Genomic DNA, 26434 nt, shown 5'->3' on the forward strand with positions numbered 1-26434 from the left:
TTAGTATTATTACTGCAAATATTGTTTTTTAATGACATAGAATTGTGTGTGTTGTTAGCAGCAGGACTCCAAAGTCAAAGGGTAAGAGTTGATCATTTTCCCACAAAGTCTGCCACTCTGCCTGTGCTTCGGGAGTCAGAGTTTGACTGATTTTGGTGAAAAGGAACCAGAGTCAAAAAATCTAAAATTTCTAGAGTCGGAACCTGTCATTTTACCTTCGACTCCACAGCCCTGGTTCACAGTTGAACAATGCATCAGAAAGAATACGGTTTGTTCTCAGAAATTGTTACATAATGCTGTCTCTCAAATTAAATGCCCATGATGCATACTCCTCTCCCAAAAGTGGGTCTATGTGGACCCTAGGGTCCAGGGCTGGGTGGCTCAGAATCATCGAATGCAATTAATTTATTTGTTTAAAAAATATAAGCCCTATAAATAAGCTTAAACTAGAAATAGATTTTTAGAATATTTTTATGCATTAAACTAGTCCTACTACATTTATTCACTGCTTAAATTGTATTGCAGATTTTAACAAAGAATAGTCAGTAAAAATGTTTTTGATTGTTTCACTTATTGTTGAACAATGAACTGAAAGCAGTGGCCTACCTAGCATGGGAGACACCCGGGGCGGTAATTTGTAGTGTCACTCCCCCCCCCCCTCTGCGAACTCAAAAATAAATATTAGATATTAATTGATAATCTATATGGACATTAAAACATGAAATTCATATAATTTTCAGAAACAGCAACATTTGTGTTCAAACGAAATTTTGAGTTGACTAATGTACAAAAGACAAATAAAAATTATGAACGCTTTCTGTGTAACTTGCGCCAGAGGTATAGGTGCAGGCCGTCGACAGGCCAAAAAGTAAAGGGTTTGGGGGTGTATGAAATTGATGGGCCCCCCTTAACTATTTCGAATATATCTTAAACACAAGGAAAAACAATAGGGTTCAGTTTTTTGGTATAAGGAAAAATCTCTACCATGGCTAAGTATTGACAATATGAACTTAATCCTGAGTACAATATTCACTCCATGATGGGGGGCGGGGGGAGGGGTTGGGGGTTCACCCTGGAAAATTTTCAAATTTATAGTTTGAAAAATGCATTTTAGCTTAAAATTTTTCACAAACTTGCAATTGCATTATGGGTGTCACCCCCCCCCAGACGGGTGGCACCCGTGGCGGACTGCCCCCCCCCCCCCGCCCTCCATAGCGACACAACTGCTGAAAGTTAAAACTACGAATCTTGCATCTGAATATAATTTGGACTTGGCAGACCCAGATAGCTTAGCTGAAGAAATTTTATGCGTGAAAAGCGTCCACAGAACAGTATTTCAATCTGTAAAAGATCTACTCAAGCTTCTTAACTCCATTTGTGAGAAAATCTTCAAGTTTTTCATAAATTTGTTCTCTACAATCTGGCATTTTTTTGCACCATTCCAGTCATTGTGTGTACTGCTGGAAAGTTTTTCAGTAGATTATCTAATTGTTTTAAAATCTGACAGAGAAGTACAACAAGCCTAAGTCATCTTAACCGTTTAGCACTTCTGTCGATAAAGAGAATGAGTTGGCTAAAATGATGGACCTTTTTGTTGGAGTAGACCTTTTTAGTCAGACGAAAGCCTGTAAAATCATTATTCAGTAGTATTATTGTAACTGGTGTTTTTGTGACCAGTGAACAGTAATGAACTTTCGTCACCAAGGCCGTATCCAGAAATTTTTTTCCGGGAGGGGCCCGAATTCGCATATTGCCCTAACACACACACATATTTATATGTACATATAGACACACATATACGCATAAAAATATTTAACACAGAAGTTATTTTTTGTCTCGATTTTTAATGATTCCACTGTTGGACTGTTGTTATTTTTATTTTAATTTCTTATTATTTTTTAATTTACCTTTATAGTGATAAGGATAACAGGAGAGTGTCCCTTTAAACCGGATGTAGAACATCCATAACTTCTGGAGAGTCGGGGGGGGGGTCTCCCCGGAGAAATTTTTTGAAAAATAGATATAAAAATATTATCTGTATTTAGAGGCCCTATATAAGGCAATTGAGACTACAAAAATATGGAAAAAAATAGGCAAACGAAGTCTTTTAAAAATTATGCATTCTTTTGCAAATCAAGATCAAGCAAAATAAAAACTGCTTGCTCGACAAATCGTTGACATTAATCGACAGAGAGGAAAAACGAGAGAGGAGAAAAGAGAAGCACATCGTCATTTGCTGATATCGACTTTTAGTGTAGTTTGTTTTTGATGACTTCCCCAATATTCCCCTCCTCCCTTTTCATCAAATGCCCTACAGTATAAAAATTGTTCAAAATGGTTCAAAAGAAATGGTGTAGAAATTCAGAAACTAAGAACGAAAGAGTAATATCCTAGCCATTTGGACAATTCATACTTTATTTTTTTGATACAGAGTTGCCATGCTCCTGGAAAACATGGAAAACCTTTTCAGAAGTTGATTGTACAGTCGTAAAAAATGATTATAACTTTGTAAGACATACCCGTTTTAAATTAAAAATAAATGCAACAAAATAGCTCTCGAAACAATCTTTTTTTTTTTTTTTCGATCACAATTAGTGCAGAAAATGAAATAGAGTAGAGTAAGTCAACTTCAGCGACTAAAAGCAGTACTTTTGACTGAAGGAAACAACCCCATTACCATCAGTAGTAGATGTGAGCAGATCGTATAGATAGATCGATTGATAAATATAGAGGTCGATATAGGTAGATGGTCAGTAAGAGATAGATATGCCCGTATTTAAGGAACTTCAACGGGTGATCATTAACCTCCCCCCCCACCGACAACCGACTTTCCGACTTTAGAAAAAACAAAGCACTCACATAAAAGTGGACGTGCTTTTTGTTATTTTCCGACAAAATGGGCAGTGAGAGTACCCCCCCCCTTTTCTTTGGGGCTGCTTGCATAAAAAGGCGAACCGTGGCTATATTTTTATGTGTTTTGGCGAATAGTTTTAAATTCCAAAGACCCAAAGAGACTTTAATAGGTTTTTTGAAAAGGTGTGTACACATTTTAGTCGAAGAAAAATTATCATTTCACATCAAAAGGGGTGGGGGGGGGGGGGGCGTGGATTTTTTTTTAATTCAATGAACTTTTTTTAAATTCTTAGCACGCGCATCACCTTGCGGGTAGTGCTAGTTTCTGAATCAATTTTTATGCTGCGGGGATTTCTTATCTTACTTTTTGAAGCCCCTGAAATGCACTCTTTCTAAATCAACCTGGATGTTACTTATTATGACTACTGCTAAGATCTCTTGGCACAAAACATATTGATGTTTGATATCGTTTGCACTTCTATCTCGAAATTTTCAATTTTGTTACTTTCATCTATCTGCTTTTCAGATCTTCAAATGCGAAAAAGGGAGGTTCGCCCCATTTTAAGTTAGTCTTTGGGAAAGGCAGGTCTACCCTTTTTGAGTTATATTACACCCCTCCCCCCCTTAAACAAATTTTTTTTTTCCATTAAATTATTGACATAACGAATTCTGTAAAAGTTGTTTCTTTGTTGGCGTAGTATCAATGCGGGGAAAACAACCTGTCTTTGCTGATATACCCTGTTTTATTTTTTATTTTTTTTTTCCAAATAGATTTTTAAAGAAATTAATTAAAATAAAAGTTTGAATGGAAGGAAAATAATTAACGAGAACTTAATTATGCCCGAATACAGTACTAGGTCGAATAACATTATGACGAATGCTTAAGGATGGTCTAGTTGAGTTTCGTGTTAAGTAATGTTGCACATTAGAGTGGGCCGAAGAAAACGGATTTGGAGTACCAGCCAAAAGCTACGTATCTGTAAGTAAAATGCAAGTACTACAAAACATTTAAAGTTTCAACAAATCCTCAAGGCTTAAATATCTGCAAAATCAGAAAAAAACCCCTCAGTTTTCAAAAATTTTTATGAAAGTCAAAAATTTTGTTCTAATATCATTCAAACGCTTAATTTTAACACTTTTTTTTTACATATCTTTGAAATTATTTATATTCTTTAGTTTTTAGTCCGCACATAAGCCGTAACGTTTTTCAAAATTAAACAAAAATGGACTTTTTTATAACTTTTTTTTGCACATTGCTATATTTCTTCATTTTAAAGTCCAGTTTATATTTTTTTTTGCAATGAATGTGCACAATGCAGCGTTTAGTTGGAAACGCAATTATATTTTGTTACAGTAACAGCCCATAATCCTCTACAAGGAAGTGATTGCATTTCGCGTCCATTCATCCAACCATGTTATTTACATATTTACAATTACTATTTGATTTTAAACAGGCTTCTACTTTTGAATCAAAGTTTGAAGTTGGACTAAAAACTTAGTTTTAGCATTGATGATCGTAAATATAAATTTTCATATAAATCGATATCTTGCCTTTTCCCTAAATACTAATATACTTATTCACTAAATTGTGTTGTAACCTTTTAAAGAGCCGTACTGTTCAAGAGGAACATTTAATGACTTATTGGTAGAGCTTAAACTGTTTTTGAAAAATCAAATGTTATTAACTTTTCAAGAACTCTATCGGAGGATATCGAAGTTTTAAAAAACTGACTTCAAAAGAGAGAAAAGATGCTTGATGCGTATTGTCTTTGTAATACAAAAATGAAAATGTGACCTGAACTTGCTTTCAAAAATCCAAGAACTTTCAGTCATTAGCGTTCGTTAACGTGTGCTAATGACGCGTTGTATTACTTTCAAGCTGAACTACAACTATTGATATAACGACACTCGTAAGTTATATCTTAAAAAATGATGTTTCAGTATAGTTCAAGAAAATGAAATTAAAAAAATAATAATAATTTGAATTTTGACATCTTCAATTCAAATTGTTTTTCGCAATCACGAGTGTGTGTATATAGACGTGTGGGTTTGTGTGTGGGGGGTATGTGTGTTTGTGTGTAGAGGGTATGTGTATGTGTGTGTAGGCATGTGTGTAGAGGGTATGTGTGTGTAGGCATATGTGTTTGTGTCTGTGTGCAGGCATGAATGTATGGGTAGTTGTGTGTATGTTTTTGTGTGTGTATGAATGTGTGAGTAGTTGTGTGTATGTATGTGTGTATGTGTAGGTGTCTGTATGTATGCGTGTGTGTATGTGTGTAGGTGGTGGTGTGTGTACGTGTGTGTGTAGTTATGTATGTATGCGCGTGTGTGTAGGACATGGATGCAACCTGGAGACGGCTTTCGCTATAGGAGCAGCATCGTGAAGACCCGGTTGACGGTGATGCTGCAGAGAGTAGCGGTGGGAAAATAAAATCAAAGGACATCAAATGAAAGCAATAAGCAATCTTGATTAATCAAAAAATAGAAATAAAACTTTTATAAAACATGTGCCGGGTGCACACAATAACACACAATCTGCAATTCGTTTGTCTAATAATATCTTAAACCTCGTGGGTCCAGTGATTCAAAAAACTGCCTACGTTGCCAATTTTGAGAACTTGTTATTAGCCATGACTCTGGATGACAATAAAAATTTAATTACAAAAGGGCATGCAAGGTAAACGATTATGCATCAATAAAAACTTCTATAACTATTAGAGAATTCCTTCCTCCAATATTAAGTTTTAAAGTTTTAAACTGTAAAAGTTAAATGACTGGTCAATGTGTTCACTTTCCTCCGTTTTAAAGGTGTGAAAAAAAAAAAAAAAATAGTTTGATAAGAAAATATGTAACTTTCTAGAAATGACAAAAAAATCCTTATTTTCTATTTTTTTTTCTTTTCCATATTTTCTCTCAAACCATACCGGAGCATAATTTTTTAAGATATAACTTATAAGTATCTTCATATCATTGGTAGTTCAGCTTGGAAAACATACAGCTCTGTAACTCCATTTATTAATGAGCATTAATGACTGAAAGGTCTTGGATTTTTGACAGCAAGTTCAGGGCCATATTTTCCTTTCTGCATTGCATTGACAATCTGCATCGAAAACGTTTCGTCGCTTTTCAAATCAGTTTTTAAAATTTCGATATCTTTCGATCGAGTTCTTGCAAAGTTAACCACCGGTTGATTTTTCAAAAACTGCTAAAACTCTACCAATAAGACATAAATGATCATCTTTATCAGTCCGGCTGTTCAAAGGGTTATAAAACAGGTTAATGAGTCGGATTAGTATTTAGGAAAGAGGCAAGGTATGGATTTACATTAAAAGTTATACTTGCAATCATCAATGCCAAACGTTCTAAGTTTAACTTCAAACTTTGATTCAAAAGTATAAACCTGTTCAAAATCATATAGTAATTGTAAATACCTAAACAACGTGGTTAGGTGGATGGGAAGAACAGAATGGAACACGAAATGCAACCACCTCCTTGTGGTGGGTTCTGGGCTGTGAAAAATATAATTGCATTTCCAGCTAAAAGCTACACTCCGCACATTTATTGCAAAAAAAAGAAAAGAAAAAGAAAAACTGGGCTAAAAAAGAAGAAATATTGCAATGTGCAAAAAAAAAAAAAAAAAAAAAAAAAGCTGTGAAAAAGTCAATTTGTGGTTAGTTTCGCGAAACTTTACGATCCATGTGCGAACTAAAAGCAGCAAAGAATATAAATAATTTTGAAGATATGTAAAAAGAGTGTCAAAAGGAAGTGTTTTAATGGTATTAGAACAAACCATTTCACCATTTTATTTTTCACAAACATTTTTGAAAATCGGCCATATTTTCCTATTTTTGCAAAAATTCAAGACTTGCTAGAACCTTTAAGGAATTGTTCAATTTTGATAATATTTTCTACTTGTATTTTACTTACAGATACGCAACTTTTGCCTGGTATTCCAAACAAGATCCCGACTTTTCGTTTTTATGACCCACCCTATTGCACATGTTCACGGATTTTGCATTTAAGAGAAAACTGGGAGTGATTTTAAAAAATAAGTGTGCTACAGGTGGTGCAATAGCAGAAGTGCGAAAAGTACTCGAAAAGGAATTATAAGGTCTTTTACTCTCCAGTAATGGCGTAGGGAAACTTCAAAAAAAAAAAAAAAAAAAAAAAAACTGCTCTCAAAAAGGCTACAGGGCGCGGTGCTCTGCCAAAAAAAAAAAAACACACTTGAGTCATTGCTGCATATAACCACTTGTTAATATTTATATTTTAGACTAAAAGTCATGATTTCTTTTTTCCCTTTTGACTTTTCCTTCTTTTTTTTTTCCTTTAGCAAAGAGTAATTTGTCGAGCAATTTGTCACGCGTGAATATCACATTGTCATATTCACTTGCTTTTGTGGTACTTTGTATGCTTTATTTGTGACATTTAAAACCAAGCGTGTCACCTTTCCACCTGGGGACGCGTGGGCCGTCACCCTAATCTGCTTTTCATCGTCGAAATTGCCGAATTACTGCACTTGTGCGAACGCAGATGCGAATGTTGATATGTTGGAAGAGTTGCCCGTTGCTAAATTGAAACTGGGCTCTCGTTTCTGGGAAGTCGGAAGGAACAAAAATATCAAATAAAAAGTCGGAAAGAAAAAGTATTTTTAACTTGTCCTTCCTTCTCCGTAATTTGGCACCCGTCCTACCTTGTTGTAAGCGGCACTTGCTTTCTTAAATGATGACTCACTTCGCTTCACTTTACGTGTTATTGAGTCAAAGGATTCTTTCCAGATAATATGTGATTGTTCTTTCAGTATCGTTTACTTTGAAGCTTTTGCTGTTTTTAATGGTAGACCGTTTGTTCTTCTGTCGTAAATATAGTTTGATGAATCACGCATTTCTCTTTGGCTATTTTTTTGAAAAATAAATAAATTTCTATACCCTCCATAGCTGAACTGTTGATGGCATACTACATGTTACAGAAGATGAAACATACCATAACTGCTGACCAGGACTTGATTGCTTCGCAAGACTCTCTTGCCCGCCATTTATTTTAGAGAAACACGTAATGCATTACGCATTATGAGTTATCAATGTAATGAATGTGTTTACTCAATGCATTCTTTACATTGCTAACGGGGCAATTGAAAATTTACGAACGATGATGATTAACGATAATGATAATGATGATTAACGAAAGCAACTGATCGCCTTCGGAAATTAGTTAATCCGTCTCTTTACGTAGGGAGGTGACTTTCAAAAAAAGTTAATTTACAAGCTAGCAATTTTTCAGTGTAAGCAAAAAATGTTTTTCCGTGATGCAACACGTAAAGTATAACCAGCGAAGGAAATTTTTTCTAACTAAATTTAATTGAAGTATAGTAATGATATTTCCGAATATTTCTGCTAAACTATTCATAATAATTTTATTATTTTACTTGAAATGTTGGAACAAGTAGTGTTTGATCAACTCTTTAGGATTACATTCTATTTGATTGGGCTTGCAGTAGATTAAACAGGTTCTGTACTGTAAAACTATTTCTAATTATTAACTACTGTAATAAATTGAAATGAAACACAAGACTACTTATTGTAGTCAACAAGCTTCATACACGACACTATACTCTATAGGTATATTTCAAAAAATTATTACGGACGTGGCCTGTGGAAAAGGGTCATGGTAAATATAAAGCAATTGTGTTATTGGCCACTGAGGAATAGTTCCTTTTTGAGCAGTAAGTTAAGCAGTAAACCCTAAGCCTAGGCTAAGGTAGAATTGCATCCAATTCAGTATGAGACCCCAATTTCGTATTCCCAAAGTCCGGAAGACCCGAAATCCGGAATTTTTTCCTTAAAAAAAATCAAAATTTAATATAAAAAAACTGATGAAGAAATCGGAGAAAAATCCCCCCTCTCTTTTTTGATTTAAAAAATTGCTAAGGTTCGGCACTTTTTTGTTGTGAACATTACTTTCAGATGTCAAAACAATTGTAAAACGAGTTTCATTTTTTTAAACAACGGCAACCCGATTTGCGTCTGAAAGTGTGAAAAAGCATTTTGTATTCTAGGCCGAATCGAAAAAAAAACTTTTTTAAAAAAGTCGAAATTGCCGGTGATAAAACGTTGCCCTTATACCCCATATCGTCGGCTCAGAGCAACAGTAAAGTATCTAATCCCAGGAATAACACTAAGATATCCTACTGCTGATCTTAGGCGACGATATGTCTTTCAAAAACATTTATTCAAATTAAAAAGCATTTAGGTATCCCTAGGCCTAAAATTAATAATTTTCTTCAAAATATTTATTATTTTTCTTTTTTTTTTGTTGAATGTAAGGTAAATTTAAAGAAATTATCAAGCTCAAAAATATAAATATTAAAATAGGTAATTAGCATGAAATAGAAGTCTTTGTTCTCCTGCAATGTTTATGTCTCTCGCATAGTACTCGAAGATGTGGATTTTTTCAAGTTTAAGTTAAATTTTACATTTTAAATGTATTATTTTCTATTATTCCTTTACAAATAATGATCTGAAAATCTGTTTGCTATAAATTTTTGAATTTGATATTTTATTTAACCTTTTATGATATGTAATAATTTAATAGAAAAAAATCAAATTTTTGAAGAAAATTATAAATTTTAGACCTCTTGCTTTACTCCAAATATTATTAAATTTGGATACATATTTTTGTGGTTCATGTGAGGCTATAGGGGCAACGTTTTATCCACATGAAATTTCGAACTCACTGCATTAAAAAAAAAATAATAATTTGAATTTTTGCATCTGGAATTCAAATTATGTTTTTCGCAATCACGAGTGTGTTTGTGTATGTAGGCGTGTGTGTGTAGGATATGGACGCAACCTGGAGACGGTTTTCGCTAGAGGAGCAGCATCGTGAGGCCGGTCGACGGTGGTGCTGCAGATTGAGGCGGGGGGGGGGGGGGGGGGGGGAATAAAATCATAAGAATTCAAAACAGTCAAATGAGAACAATAAGCAATGTGATTGCTCAAAAAAAAAAAAAAAGACAACCAATTGGTTTGATAACATGTATAAAGGCCTACTAATAAGAAAATAACTATCATTGGCAACCAGATAGCTTGATTGTTTATCGAACTTTCTGTAATAATAGCTGCCTACGCTGTCCCCTAGTTTGCTTGTTTTTTAACTTTCTGTGACGAATAGCAACTGTCAGCAAAAGGTTTTGTTGTCTAAAGTTTTCTAACTAAGCACTTTCAAATAAAAATAATAAAATATTTTTTACATCGGTCTCAGTTATAAAATAGTAAAAGAAATGTATCCCTTGAGCAAGTCGGGGCCCGTAGGTCGGGAAGAAACTTCTGAGGGTATTCGTTAAATTCAAATAAATGTTGGCGCGAAAGAGCGAATCCAAAAGATCCGATAAAATATATCTGTTTTTAAAATCTAAACACTATATCTATAAGCTTGGTTCTCAGTAAAAAGTATGAAATAAAATAAGTAGATGATTTCTTGGTTACAACACTCAGTAATTGCATTTAATTTTATGTCTTCCTATTAAGGTTAATTCTAAAGCAGTCACTAAAATTAAAATTAAAAATTGACGAAGAAGAAATATAGGTATAGTAAAAGCTATTCATACAAAGCCGTGTACCGCCACCGCCGCATTTTATGTCAAATTTGTTCCAGACATACATGTGCCCGGCCTCTCTCCGCAATGTAGTGCTCTATTTTCGTTGAAATTTTGTAGATGAAATATAATTTAAGATTTATTGGTGGAATTCTTCAGAATTAAAGTATTTATATTTTTTATAAACTCGAAAATTAACTTGGGGTGTCACCCACCAGGTGGGTATCATCCGGGCCGAAACGCCCCACAGTGATTCAAAACGACAAAAAAGCGGAAAAAATTCAATAACTTTGAATATTCTCAAAAAATGCTTTGGAAAATTGTTAAAATTGTTGCATGGTAATATTTATCTTCATGCTTCATGATCGTATTCAGTGCGAAAAACCCGATTTTACGTCCCTCGAATCTACGTTTTCCCCACATTTTACGTTTTTTATCATCAGGTTCCAGTTTTTCCGTGCACTAATAATATTAATTTAACCCGGATAGAAAGTTTGTTATTTATGAATTTCCGGCATTTTACCTTTTTTCCCTTGGCAGTTAAAAAAAAAAAGAGAAAAAATGTTTTAAAATTAAGAAAAGTTTCCCTCTGTACATTTTGAAACATAATCCACTCTGTTGAAAGTTAATCCATGAAAACAGAAACGCTTCTGATACATCCGTAGCTGACCGTATGGACTGAAGATGAACAAGAAGAGGAAACACAACTTTCTCTACTTCTCTACTCTTTCTATACTGCATTTAAGAGTTTAATAATAGTGAAAAACTATTTTCTTTATTATAAAGACCAGGAAAAAACTTTGCAAAGTGTTCCAATCCTGGAAGATGCTGTATTTACTTTGGATTCAATGGCTCATAAAAAAAAAAAAAAAACAATTTACCCCCCGTCATACCGTTACGAGTTATTTTCTAACTTATTACAGTCGAGTCCCGACTTACGCGAAGGATGCGTTCCAAGACTCCTCGCGTAAGTTGAAATTTCGCGTCGTGGAAAAGTATATGAAAAACATTTTTTTAAAGCATACCAAATTCTTTTAGTCACTTATAAACACCCCTCAAACTGCTTTAAAAAATTCCTTAACTACACACCAAAATTTCTTAAATAAAGAACTGAACTTTTGCCTTATTTAAAAATAAAAAAAACTTTTCTTCAACATGAAATATTTTAAATGCTCAAAATGAATGGAGATATAGACATAAAATAAAACAACACTGTACGCAAAGTATGTATTAATAATAAAATGCTGAACTATAATAGTACTGTATATTAGATACAGTAATAATATTTATGAGTTAAAAAATGAAGATGATGATGTATGCTCCATGATCAGATCGTTATTCTCATCTAATGTATTTCTAAATACAGTTGCTTCGCCTTTTCTTTTATAACGTTTCAATTTGGGGCAACAGCCCCTCTTTCTTATCTCTTTAATCCACAATACAAGAGCAGGTTCTATATTAATATTTACTTTGCTAGATTGCTCTGCAAGCTTCAATATTGAAACTAAGTTATGAACTTTTACGGATATCTTTTTGTTTTGACTTTTAATTGTACGTATGGAAGATTCACTCATATTAATGTCGTGCTACCGTCGACGTTTTGTAGTTGTTCAAATCTATCGAGAATCTAAGGCTTTTTTTTTTAATCAGAAACTTTCTTTTTCTTCCCATCTTCACAAACTCTTTAGATAAAGGTGCCACTGAGGTGCCAGAAATTTCATACACATTAAGATTTAGAATGAAAAAAATGAATAAATGAAAGATGCTGAGTGGTTTTTTGATGCACTAACAACGCGATGCGTAGATTAGTTTGGTGTGAGAACTTTCGCTGTCAGTGATGCTTAAAGTGATGTAGTAACATTTAAAAAATAAATATTTTGTAGCCAATAACGAAGCAGATACTTCCTTCCAAGAAAATTCGTGTTGTGGACGAAAATTTCGCGTTAGCTCTAAAATTCGTTACTCGGAAAAAACTCGCGTTGTAGCCATTTCGCGTAAGTCGAATCCTGTTGTAGTGGGAGTCGACTGTATATTGGTATTCGTAAATAGCGAAGATCAAACAAAAACATCTGCCACGACTGCAGTCGCAGCTGGTCGCAGCTAAAATGTTGTTGTTTATTTTCAGGAAGGATTAAACTATTGATATATGTAAATTTTAGCCCACCGAAAGCCGCCGATAAAAGTATATTCCACAATACTTTTCATTATATTTTTAAGAAAATAATGTTTTTTTTTATTTCAGGTAGTTTTCAATTTTGTTGAATTTTTAATTTTTAACTACGACGTAATATGCATCCTATAAGTGTGAAAAACCAATCAGAAATGACTTTTATTAAATTTTAGTCCTTCTTATTGAACGAATGAATTAAAAAAGAAGTATAAGTCGTACGTCCGAAAAAAGTAAAAACATAATTGTTCAACAATCTCGGCTTTTTTTTTTTTTTTTTGTAAAAACGATTTTTTTTTTTCAAAAAACTCTATGGAGTAAGTTACTACAACTCAAGGGCTAAGTAATTACGGCATGAAATATTTTTTATCTTAAAACTTAAAAAGGGCTATTTTTTCCGCCCTTGAACCACTGTGCGCCCCCTCTGAAGAAAGGTCTTTTGACCTATCAAGCTTTTTTTTTTTCAAGGATTATTAATGGGAAATATTTTTGACTTTTATGTAAATGCTAGCGGTGTTTAAATTATTATCTAAACTTTTTTCAGAAACAATAAAATCCGGAAGAAAGAAGTTGGAGGATGTGAGTGGACGTTTAACGTTTGAGTAAAACGCGTTTGAAGTTCAAATTCTAATTATAGATTTTATTGGTTTTTTTTTTCTAAATCCTGCTCTACAGCAGCACTTGTTAAGTGTATTGGTACTTTTTCTTGCCCCAAAGCAGGGAAAACAGGTTCTCCTACTATTTGCTCTGGTTATCTTAAAATTTTTACTTTTGCTCCTACACCCTTTTGTTTCTTACAGCCTCAGTTAAGATTTGAATTGCAGTTTTTACTTTTGAAATTAAGAAAAAAAAAGTTTTTTTCGTTGATAGTTTGGCTAAGTTTAGTAAATTACGTTATTACTTCAAAATGAAGATCATTCTAATAACAATTGTTTGTTCCTACTAAAGTCACATTGATTTTATTTTCTTACAATCACTAGAAAGTATCGCACGGAAAAATATGCTCAAAACATCATCTGAAAAAGAATGATACACTAATGAAAATTTCTGCTTCGTTAAAATTCGGCATTCAAGATACAATAAGCGCTCTTCAGGAGCTCAACCAGTGGCCCTAAGTAGCGCACTACAAGTAGCAACACTACTGTAGTAGCTACTTTTTTTTTTTTTTTTTTTTTTGTAGTTATGTAGCGCACAACTTAAAAAAAAGTACAAGTGAGTATAGCAAAAAACGATAACTTGTAGCAATTTCTGGAAACTAAAGTTTAAAAAAAAAAAGAAACAAGGTTCAAACGAATCATCCTGGTGCAAATTTTACGCGAGTACATCAATGGATGCAATATGAAAGGAGACTCATTAAAATACGATTTGACCTCAGACATATCAATTTGACTGCTTACGTTCTATCTGTTTGACGCCATTAGTTTGTTTGGCATCGTAACTTTCATGTTTCGCCAATATTCGCATTGGGTAGAGCGTTGTTTAAAAAGAAAAGAATAAGCAATAACTACCAATTCAGTAGCACGTTTGTGTTTTCCGGCAACCGAAAATGTCCCGTGGACGGAGTTGGATTTACCTCTAAGCTAAATAAGGTATAGCTTAAGGCCCCCGTTTTGTTGGGGGCCCCCAAGTCCCAAAAAAATTGCATGATTCGTGCCTAAAAAATGAAAAGTACATTAGAAAGTAAATTTCATTTTCAAGTGCAAATGAAAAGGAAGTGCTGGAAAGTGAAAATGAAGTGTTTTAAGCAAGTTTTATTGTTATCGAATCCTTGAAAATAGTTAAGTCTTTGAGACTACTTGAACAGTGCTTCAGTTTCATTTATTGTCAAGTGTATAAACTATGAATTGTTTGAGTCGCTAGAATCTTACTCTCTCGTTACCTATTTTCTAAATCTCTACAACGTTTCTTTCAAAAAAAAAAAAAAAAGTCAAGCATTTTTTACTATTGATCATTTTACATTTAATTCAGTGTTGTGTTTATCTGTGGGTTAAGGGGATACTCAAAAATCTATTATTCCAAAAGCTAATGTGAGCAGAGTGACGATGCGTTATCTTTTCTCTTCCCTCTGTCGGTTAATGACTACGATTAGTCGAACCAAAAACAAATTTTACTTTGCATTATCTTATTTTTCAAAATAGCTTAGGGTTGACACCAGTAACAGACAGTCATAAGTTTGGATGGAAATAATAAGAATTTTAGGCGGGTTAAACTGATGTTGCTGTGGTCCATGAATACGGTGCAACCGTCTAGTGTTGTCAGAGTGAATTTTATGAGACATTTGGTATTTACAAGCCAGTGTTGGAAGAACAGTCACCACGAGGTCTGCTGGTGTTTCATGTTCATTTGAATTTAATAAGGTTTTAGTTCTAAAAATGAAGAACTTATGCACATTTTGAAGACAAAAAGAGAATTTTGTCCATTACTCATCCTTTCCTCGTCCTATCTGTTACTGGGTATCATCAGATTTTTCGTGTCTGTTACTGGGGGTCGGACCTTTTTTAGAAATTGAGAAAACAAAAATAGAATTAAGTAATTCAGGGGCTTCAGAAGCTGCCAAACATTAGATGAGATGTAGTTGCTTGAGAGAAAAATAGATTAAAAAATCTAAATACTACATTAAAAGACTCAGAAAATTGAGTCAACCTGAGAGCGATGTCTTAAGCATGTCTGTTACTAATGCAGTTACCCTATAACTTTGAAAAACTTTTTGTTTGTCTTTTTTTTTTTTGTGATTTTGTTTTTTTAATTGACGTTTATTAGGCCTTAAAATGCATAATTTTATATCTAATTTTCAAAAATTTCCCCCAGGGGTAGGGGGTAGGGAAGGGAGAAACTTCCGCATACCCTTAAATTGAGGATATTTTACTCCACATTTAAAGGGGGGGGGGGGTCCTTGAATCACTCTCCAGATATCCCTTCTCCCTCCAAAGTCAAGCTAAACACAAGCAAGCGGGCAGACATTAAAATAATGAAGAGAAAAATCATTGCTTTACGTATCCGAGGAAAAAACACGCATAGTAAAAAAGAAAAAAAAAAAAACCTTCATGTTGGTGGCAAAACAGACCAGTTTTTAATCTTGCCCGGGCAGCAGAAAGAGCCCCCGTACCTGATATAGCTTTTTGCCCCCTCAAGTCTAAATCCGGCCTTGCCCATGGATGAACGCTTTAGATTTCAATGGGATTATTGTTCCAATGTTCACCAAATATGTATGCTACTGTAAATGGTGTAGAAAAGAATGATATTGAACTGCCTCGGCCGGCTTACAATGAATATTAGTGTTATAGAAAAGTATGAAAACTGAAAGTTTGCTCTTTCATGCAATATTGGCCCGTTGAGCAAAAAGCTTTTGGTATTAATGTCGCCCGCATGTAATTTCAACGGTTCATTGAATCAAGTTTAGCATTCTTAGTTTTGTTTATATTTCGAATAGCTTATTTATTGATATTTAATAATGAATACTAGTACTGTTTGGGATGTTTTTCTATCTTCATTATTTTTGCTTTTTTAGTGTTTGAGTGTTGATGCATTAACATAATAAAAGTCAATATATTTGTAAGTTTTTTAGATCATTTGGTAGGATTGAAAAAAACGTTTTTATTTCATTTTAGCAGTGGTTTAATTAAGATAGAGAATTAAGATAGAGGATGGTGTCCAGGTTTGGACCCCTAACTTGAAAGTCAAATATTAATTAATAAGTTCCTACAAAATATAAGTTCCCTTAAAAGTAATTCTTAAAATGAAAACTAAAGTTCTTCTCTTCTGTTTAAAAGATGTTATTCATCATCTAATCAATTATATACACTCATGTTTGTGAAAATTGCAACAACAAGAAGAAATTATGCAAATGAACTGAAATTCACAGGAAATATACAGCAGGATAAGATATGCAAATGATTGGAATTACAGAGACGTCGCGCATGCGTGGACCGGGTTACGCCCTCTGAACTGCGGCGTAGACTCTGCATATAAAGGGATGTAAAGGTTTTTTGGAATCATTGTATGATTATCTGCCGATGGTAGATGTTTCTCTAGTAATCAATATGCCTCGTCCAAATTGCAGAGCGTTATACGAACGAGTAACAGAGTTCGAATGGGACCGCATGATTTGCATGCGTGAGGGTGAACTTAAGTATACAGAAATCAATGCCCGCATGTGGCGTAATGCTTCAACTGTGATGCGTATTTGTAAAACATGGACAGAGGACGATAAGATTAGCCGAATTACACGCAACCGAATGACGCCATGGGATTATCGACACCTCACTCACCTAGCTCTGATGGATCGTATAGCGTTCTCTCGTACGCTAGAACAACGTTGAGTATGGCTACAGATGTCACACGTGCTGCATCCACAGTTCGTCCACGTCTGCTGCGCCAGGGCCTGCATGTCAGGATCCTCGTACACAGGATTCAATTTACCCTCAACCATTGTCACTTCCGGCTTCAAAGGGCCCATCAACGCACCCAATGGCGTGCGAACTGGCAACAGGTCGTCTTCTCGGATAAGTCCAGATTTAATCTGCACAAGAGCGATGAACGTGTACGCGTCAGATATTACACATGAGAACGTCACCTCCCAGAGTGTATAATCAGACGTCATACCGTCATACCGCCAGGCGTCACGGTCTAGAGCGCTATTGAATATCAAGGGCTGTCTCATCTAGTCTGCATTACGGGTAACCTCGATAGCGAGCACTACTTCATGGAAGCTGTGACGTTTCTTCAGAACATTCCTGGTGCAGTGTTTCTGCAGGACAATGCACGTCCACATGTCGCACGTAACGTACAAGTGTTCTTCGGTGTACGACAGGTTACGCTACTTCCTTGGTCTGCCCGTTCTCCGGATATGACGCTCGTCAAGCATGTCTCGGATTGCGTTGGCCGAAGATTCGCCCATATGTCTCGTCCGGCAGTTGGTACGAATGAACTTTAGCTTCAGATTGAAGTCCTATGGAATGCTTTTCCCAATTGTGACATTCAGCACCTCTATGATTTGATGCCAAGACGTGTACAGGCTCGCATAGCGAGGTATCTACATTCGATATTAATTTACGCCAGTTATTTTCATTTCATTGATCTGTAATTTTGATCGTTTATTTGTAGCACTATGAGTAATTTGTGTAATAAATTTTATTCCTTTTCAATAATTCCTTCATGTTGTTGCAATTTTCACAAACATGAGTGTATATATGTATGTCTAAGTAAAATTTAAATTAAATATATGACTGCTTCTATTTACATTTTCAAGTTGCCAAGTTGCACTTTTGAATTAAATACTTGCTGGCAAAAAATGATTAAAAATTTGATGGTTGAATTCTTTCGACTTTTTTAATCCTTTTTTGCAGCTAATATTCGTAAAAATCGTAGAAAATAGTTTAGAATGACAAACTGGCTCAAAATATTTTTTTAAAAAAAGTTCTTAGTAGTAATAATAATAATTCTTAGTAATATTCCATGTTGAAATGAGCCAATTTATTAATCTGAATCACTTTTCAAATATTTTCGTTTAATACTCAAACGGTGTGTGTGTATGCTTTTTTTTTAAGTAGCAAAATAGCGACTACATTTCAGAAGTAGCGTGTGGTCGCTACAATGGGGAAAAAAAAATAAAAAAACAATCAGTTGTAGTTGTCGTTCATTACTTTTGTATTAAAGTCGTTGTAGATCGATGCAAAAAAAAAAAAAAAAAAGTAATTTTACCTGCCACTGGTCTGGTCTCTGGTTTCCGACTGGGCTGACATGGCCTTTCGTCGGCCGTGTAAGCAAAACTAACGGAATAATGCAGGAGCCAAGAGATCGTGTGCTATTCGAAACGAAGTGAGATCTGGAAAACAGAAGTGTTTTCGTTAACAGTAACCAGGAGCGAATCCAGAGGAAAGAGGGGGGGGGGGGGGGTCACACACACACATTTTTCAAGTGACCATAAGAAGACTAAAGCTTCGTTTTGAGTCATTATATTTTGAAACATTCACCCCGGACCCCCTATTTACGCCCAAAAATGACAGTTATGACCCAGCCTCCGGAAATAACCACCCCCAGAACTGAATCCAAACTGTAAACGGTTTCTGCACTTGGAGCAACCTTAGCCTGGCAGTGTCGTTCTGCTGTGATTAGGATCTGCACAGCTTTCACTACGCCATTAGGCTAGTTTTGCCCCCAAGTGTAAGTAACTTGATCCTACAATTCACTCCTTTCGTTGGTTATTGCGCTATGTGTGTGAGTAGTTGTTAAGATGTGGTCATCAAGTTTTCTGTTTTACGTGCGAAAGCTACATTAAACATTTTATAAGTGTATTCTGCGTCGTAAAACAGACTTTCAATATCATAAGTGATTAAGTCTAATTTCAATTATGTTGCGTAATTCTAGCTCCTACTAGTTAGTTGTGACAGGCATCATTGACGTCCGAAATGGAGATAGAAAGAAAAAATAAAAATAAAAGGAGACATTAGAAATCTTTGAGTTTATTCAACCTCTTATGATTTTTTTAACTTATCGTACACGGACGGAAACTGCTTTGATGTCTCACAATGTTCTTAAAAATAAAAAAATGTAATTTTGTTACATGGTTAAAAGTGAAGTTTATCTCTGTTTTTGCGCATTGCCACAAATATTTGTTTCTACAATTTCTCAATTTAAGATTATTTGTTGAAGATGTTTCGACGTTCAATATAGCACACAATGAATAATCGATAGATGGCAGCACTTGTTCATCTATGGCTTAATTAACTTTTTCTATTATTAAGCTTTAAACTCGAATTTTTTTAATCTTGTTCAGACCCGTTATTTCGAATTTTTCGGCCGGGGGGGGGGGGGGAGGGGGCAATGGGTGAATACTCAAAACCAAATTTTTATCGGGTATAACTCCAAAGCTACATCCACTTTATGCGAAACATTAATTTTCGGTGGGGGGGATTTTTGTGTTCAAAGGGGAGGAAATCAGATGGATTAATTTTCGGCACGAATGTTTCCACTACTACCAGTTATCAACAGAAAAGAAGTGATCCTGAAACACGAAAATGCAAGACCACACTGCTCAAGGCGAACGCTAAAAAATAATGTGCTATGGTGAGCTGCTTCACCTACCATACTCACCTGATATTGCACCGTCTAATTTCTCTTTATTCCGATCTATATGTGACAAGAAAACTTGAAAATTGTCCGATATCTAAAATGCCATCTCCAGATATTTTGCTGAAAAAACGATTAGTTTCTATCCATCCGGGATTGAAAATTTATTCAGTGCATGCAAAAGGTTGTTGATAACGGGGGTAATTTTATCGTGAATTAAAAGTAAAAACTTTTAAAAATTCATTTGTTTGAAAAAAAAAAGACTTATCTAGGTATTAAAGAATAGTTACAAACGTTATTTGCACGATTTTTAATAAGTTTCACAAAAAATAATATTTAAATAAAAGGGGACGTCATTATTATAAATAGTATTTATAAATAAATGAAATTTGAGAAAAACCACAAATATGTCTGAAACGTTATTAGTAAAGCAGCTAGCAGCTGTCACCAAAGAAGCAAGTTGACTTTATTACATTGAAGACGTTTATGTTATTACATTCGTAGCGTTTAACAAAAAAAATTACAGGCATATTAAAGCAAACAATTTCCGCACGTTCAGTGCTTTAGTATCCAAAGGCCTAACTTTTGTTTTGTTTAAATTTTTGTAGAACATCTTCTCGGACATGAAAGGCAATTACCAGGCGTAAAATGCAATGTGAATCTGAATCTTCAATGTATCCCACAATTATGGAAATTTGTCGCTCTGGTAGCAAGTCACCGTTTTACATAACTGAAAAAAAAAAAAAAAAATTGAAATTTTGAGATCCTGAACTCAAATTATGTTTTCCGCAATCACGAATTGCGATAGGTCCCTACTCGTCGGGTTTCTTGTTTCTGCTAATTTCTTTTATCGCAAACATAATTGGATGTCAAAATTCAAATGATTATGCCAGGATTGGGGATGCTGTATGTTATGTGCTGTGTATTGTTTTCATGTGAAAAGGATTGTGTAAAGTTGAGAAGGGCGTTTATAAATAATTGGATTCCGAGGCGCATGGACGCCTAGAAAAATAAAAATCAAAGGACACGAACGTCATTCTACAGTCACATGAAAACAATAGGCTATTTGAGATTGCTCAAAAAAAAAAAAAAAAAAAAATCAACGCATCAAGGAGCTGTCCGATTGCAATAAAAAATATTCAAAGTAAAAAACAAACTATTAAAATTCCAGAACAAATGATTTTTTTACTACAGAAAGTACCATGCTAGAATTGACAACATAAAATGTTAAAACCAAGGGTTTAGGTTTGGGAGATTTGATTCCTATATCTCCTCTCAGGTTGCGCCACCGTTGTTGATTAATAAGTTGAGGCCATCGAAACATTAACAGCTGCTGAACCATTCGCAAAATTACGTCTATTTTTAGCTGTAATATAAGCAGGGTTCGCCGATATATATCAGTTGATATATATCATGATATAGTATATCACGATATATATCCAATATTTATTTTGAAAATATCATATTTTTTGATATTTTCGATATTTATTTTTTCCAGTACAGTATTTTCAATATAAAAAGTATATTAATCATAGTAAAATTGTTCATTTGTTATTAAAAATAACCAAAAAGTTATGTACTATGTTTTTATGATGTATAATACATCATCAATATAACAAAGTAATATAATATTCCTTTTTTACTTGTATTTTTATGTTCATAAAATTATTAGTTACGCAACAATTTTAATTCATATTAAAACTGCCTAATTAATTGTTAAACGATGGTCAAAAAAAAAAAAAAAAAAAAATGTCATGACTGTGCACCGACTAATGCATGTTATTTATTTCTGAATCATATAACTGTGTAGAAGTCGCTGACAGAAGAAAAGTAAGTGAAGCAGCTAATGCTAAATTAACTCCATTAAAATTGATAGAAATGTAAAATGAAATATTGGATATAAATAATGAAAGAAACATTAATTGTAAGTCTGCATATTATAATAACAATATAAGAACTTAAAGAGTGATTTGGTGATGCAATTTACTATTTTGAAGACTTAAGTTTGTGCTAATTGAAAATATCGGATATATATCAAAATATCCGATATATATCAAAATATCCGATATATATCAAAATGTCCGATATATATCAAAGCATCGGATATTTTCGATGTTTTCGAAAATGTGATATTTTAGAACCCTGGCTATAAGTGTGCTAGTAAAAACTGGCAAAGTGCCTATCAAATGCTGTGGCACCCCAAATCCCCATGAGTCCCTATTGTAACATACTCTCCTGGATATCCCCACACACGTGCACGGCTGCCGTCAGGATTGAATTGTAAACGGGGCTTGTCACTAAAGATTGTACGTTACCCCCCTCCCCCCCCACATGAATCAGTGCAGTTCCAAGCTAACCTAGACTTGTACACTGTAGTTGGACTCGACGGTGTACAGGTATGGAAAGTGGCGTAACTGTGTGCGCTAAGGTAAATTTCACTCTCCCAGTCGTTGGTTGAGGTTCGTTTTGGATACATGGGTAAGTCGCTCATAGGATGTTCGATAGCAACGAATTATGTATTATGACAGCCGTTCTGGCAATTTCTCTATCTCCTCATTTTCTTGTGGTCCTAGGGCTCCCACTGCCGTCCTGGTGTTGATATTTGCCATTGCCGACCAGTACTTATCAGAAACATCAAATGGACGCATCGTTGCGACCCAGATGTCGAGCGAAAGTTCGATTCATCCAACCAGCCTCTTTCAATCCTATAGCATGATCCCGTTCAAAATCTGACGTTTATGCTCATCGCGGGCAATAGCGCTTCTGCCATGCATTTTGCCCAATTCTCGTACTGCTTGGATTTAACAGGGCTATCAGTTTCAACTCAGTCCCGTGACAAGTTAGACATCTAATTGTTGAAATGAATGTGATTTCGCCCACATCACTGGTCGAAAACGACACCGGAAGATTTTCGACCATTCGAGAATTGCCCTGATTGTTAATCGACCTAATTTGTTTGCAGGAATGTCAGTCTTCCAAAATTTTTTGAAGCAAAGTCGCATCGAAATGAACGAACCATACGAATCAAAATCTTTTTTCCACTATTTCGCTATTTTCCACTTTCCCTGCTAGGCTCATTCATATTGGAGCATTTTAATTGGCCGCTTGACAATTTTTAACTGGAAACGCAGTCGAATATTACCTAACTGTTGAATGCGCAGGTGAAGAAAAAAAGATAAATTGATTTTAAAAAAAAATCTATTATCCTATTCGGTCCCTTGAATTCCCTCGCACGAATTTGAAACGAAGTTCGCTGGACCTCGATAACCAATCATGCAATTATTTTGTTTGCTTGTGTCAAAGAAGAATAATGAAAACTTTAAAAGAGTTCTGCGTAGTTCAAATATTGAAGAATGTGGCATATTCTTTGAATAATGTTTTGGCTTGAATAAGGGTACGAGTTGAGAGGTCTACTTAGTTAGAGAGGTTATTTACTTATTGTAAAAACATATCATCTTATAGAGCTTTTCAATCTGTTTTCTAGCTCTCTAGGCTTCTGAATAACTATGGAATGATTGATGTGAAACTCTTGAGCAACAAGAAAGGAGCTGTTATTGCTGTCGGAAGTCTTGGCAGGTACTTTAAATTTAGTTTGAGAATTAACTCATTATACTTATATGTATAGAAAGTTCACGAATGTCGGAACCCACCCCGTAAGTAGGACTCTCAACTTATTTTTCCAAATACGTATTAACTAGTTCACTTCGTCAACAGCCTGTGGAATCGCTATCACGCAGTTTTAGTCGGTTATTTCTGAGCAGTGTACTAATGGGGTCTTGCGCCCCTGGAGAACTTCAGTGATGGCGACCCCCCCCCCCCCCCCCCAGGACAGACTGCATTCCCCAGTATTTTGTTTGTGTGAATTTACGTATAAAAATTTATATGCATTATTGAAATATTAAATTCCCTTTGTTGGAATGAATAAAAAACGCGGGAACTAGGAGATACATCATAAAATACGTTCTTAGAAAAGTACGTAGACAAAAATAAGGTTAACTACTAGTTAAAAAGAAATTTTCTTCTATTCGATGATGCAAATTTCGTCCGAGTTTTTTTTTTCCTGTACCCTGTATCTCGTACTAGTATGCACCCCTGTGTGTACTAGTATGTGGTAGGTTGACGAGGGTGGTACAGGGTCATGATCCTCGCTTTGTATTTGCTTCTGGGTATTGCTTTTGTATGATGTAAAATATTGCGCAAAACTTTTTTTTTTCTATCAGTGTTTAAAATCATGACACAAAGATCGAAGAAAGTTTTGTAGATACACTCTATAACAAAAAAAATCGACGCACCAAGAAGGAGTGATCCGACTGAGACGAAAATTGGTGGATAGGAAGAAAATGCACAGAATAGTAAATGATTAAATTCTCAGAACAATTGAATAATTTATGTCAGAGTTACAGTAACAAATTCAATAAGCTATTGACCCGCCTCTAGCCTAGATACAAGCTGAAGCACGGCGTGGCAAACACCGATAAAGCTCCCGGGAGGTGTCCTGCGGTATTTCCGATCAAATTCGCTCCAATTGTCGGACGAGGTTATCAACATTCCTTGCCAGATGCAATCGCCATCCCAACCACGGAAGAGTTTGACAAGCTTGCAGACAGTTCATAGCAACACGTGCCGTATGTCATCTGGCATTGTCCTGCTGAAAACCAGCCGAGGGTACTGCAAAAGGAACGGCAACAAAACAGGTCTTAGGATGTCGTCGACGTACCACTGTGCAGTAAGTGTACCTCTAATTACGACCAAAGGGGTCCAGTTATCAAAGGAAATGGCACCCTAGACCATAATACTTTGTTGAGGACCAGTATGGCGTGTAAAAGTGAAACCATGATCCTACCTCTGCCTTCGGAGATTCCAAACACCTCTTCGATGATCGTCATGACACAGTTGAAAGCGGGATTCGTCGCTAAAGACTATAGATCCTCAGTCGACACCATTCCAACTTGATCGAGTCATGCACCACTGTAATCTGGCTCGGCAGTGTGTAGGCGTCAGGGGCAGGTGGCGTACCGGTCAGCGCGAGCGTAGATTTCGTTGTCCCAACCGTCTGTAAATGGCCATGATGGACACTAGTGTTTGGGTTGAACGTCTGATGGTTCATAGAGATGAAGAAAGCGCTGTGACAATCACTCTGTCATCACGATCTGTTGTGATCCTAGGCCGACCGCTACCATCCTGACGCTGAACTCTGCCATTTTCCACCCATCTTTGCCAGCATCTTCAAATCGCCGCATCGCTTCGACTCAAATGACGAGTGATTCTCCGATTTGACCAACCAGCCTCTTTAAATCCAACTATACGACCTCGTTTAAACTCTGACAGTGACAGTTGCTCGTAATGAGCACGAAACATGCGGCGAGACATTTTTAAGTTGTTGAAAGGTAATCTAAATCGCAATCAAACCGAAAGTTTTAACAAGTGTTGAAGAACTGCTTTTCATATACATCTGCTGGATGCGCAATTTCAATGCGCTGGAGATCAAACTCTTCATTTATTGGACACCAAATTTTAATCATTTGTACATCTGGTCAAAACAATCATGCATACAAAATTTCAAAGCTATCGGATTATTGCTTCTTGGCGCTTCGATTTTTTTTGTTATAAAGTGTATTTTAAAATTAGATCGTGAGCTCTCAGTTTCTTGCGTACTTGCGGCCATAAAAATGTGACACAAAAACCGATTCATGACTCACACAATGGAACAATCCTGCCATAACCAAGCCTCAAAAATTACTACCTATAAAATTGCCTCAACGCTGCCATTGTTTAACTTTTTGTAGCAATGAGGTCTGGAGATAGTTGGAAAAACTGGAGCAGTATATAAATTATTTTACTCGTAAATATTTCATTTCTTTTTTTTTCTTTCAACTTTTCTAATGATGCAAGATGAATATATTTATTCAAAAACTTCCGCTAAGCACTTTTAGGACATCTGCTTCATTGTGGACATTTTACTTAGAGCAATTACAGAACCTTTAAAAAGATGGTCGATTACAGCAGACGGATCTTTCCAGAAAAATGTTGATTGCAAGAAAGGGACCCTTGTTGAAATTGTTGATTGCAGGAAACAGACGCTACACAAAAATGTCGATATCAGAAAACGCCCACATTGCAACCACAAAATTGCTGGTTGCAATGAAGCAGACCTTTTATATAAAAAAAAGGCGAGGACTGGATTCTTCATATAAATGTAAGATGACAAAGTACAGGTTCTTTTTGCTTATGTTGACTGATAGGGAGTATGTGTAATCGATAGTTGAGATATAAATATAAATAATGATAATTTCGATGTAAAAAATGATGAATGTGACACAGGAATTAAGCCCACTGAAAATCTAAGAATGATTACAAGTGCTGAAAATTCCATTGTCAAAATAGCAACAGCGCAAAAAAAAAAAAAAGTTTCTAAACAAAGAATGGGAAAAACAAGGTTTGAAGATACCAAAGATATATGTTTTTGAAGATTCGTACAGCGTGCCATTCACATTTTAGTCTTAGCTGCTGTATTTAACAATTCTTCGTGGACAAAAATAAACATAACACTTTCAGGAGTCGTGAAAGTGGAATTAGTTTTTTAAAAATTGTTTTTACACATAACACATCAATTTTCCTGGCTTGAATTTGAAACTAGGAGCAAGAATAGATGTTGGCATTGCTCCAAATTGCAAGATTTCTGGTAATAACTTGAATTTTTTTCGGTAAATATTTAGTTTAAGTTGATGATTTATATAGAATATAATCGTTGA

At 35.1% G+C, this 26434-nt stretch overlaps 1 protein-coding gene across 2 annotated transcripts in view; it reads left to right on the forward strand.

Annotated features, from left to right (window-relative positions):
• LOC129220238 (pre-piRNA 3'-exonuclease trimmer-like) overlaps positions 1-26434 on the forward strand; it is a 90025-nt gene that overhangs the window by 54357 nt on the left and 9234 nt on the right. For both annotated transcript variants that reach the window (XM_054854603.1, XM_054854605.1), the window contains one exon: positions 23167-23258. In XM_054854603.1, coding sequence (XP_054710578.1) covers positions 23167-23258 — 92 coding nt within the window. The remainder of the gene's footprint in view (positions 1-23166; positions 23259-26434) is intronic.

This window comes from Uloborus diversus, chromosome 4 (genome assembly GCF_026930045.1).
Source record: "Uloborus diversus isolate 005 chromosome 4, Udiv.v.3.1, whole genome shotgun sequence".
NCBI classification, from domain to species: Eukaryota; Metazoa; Arthropoda; class Arachnida; order Araneae; family Uloboridae; genus Uloborus; species Uloborus diversus.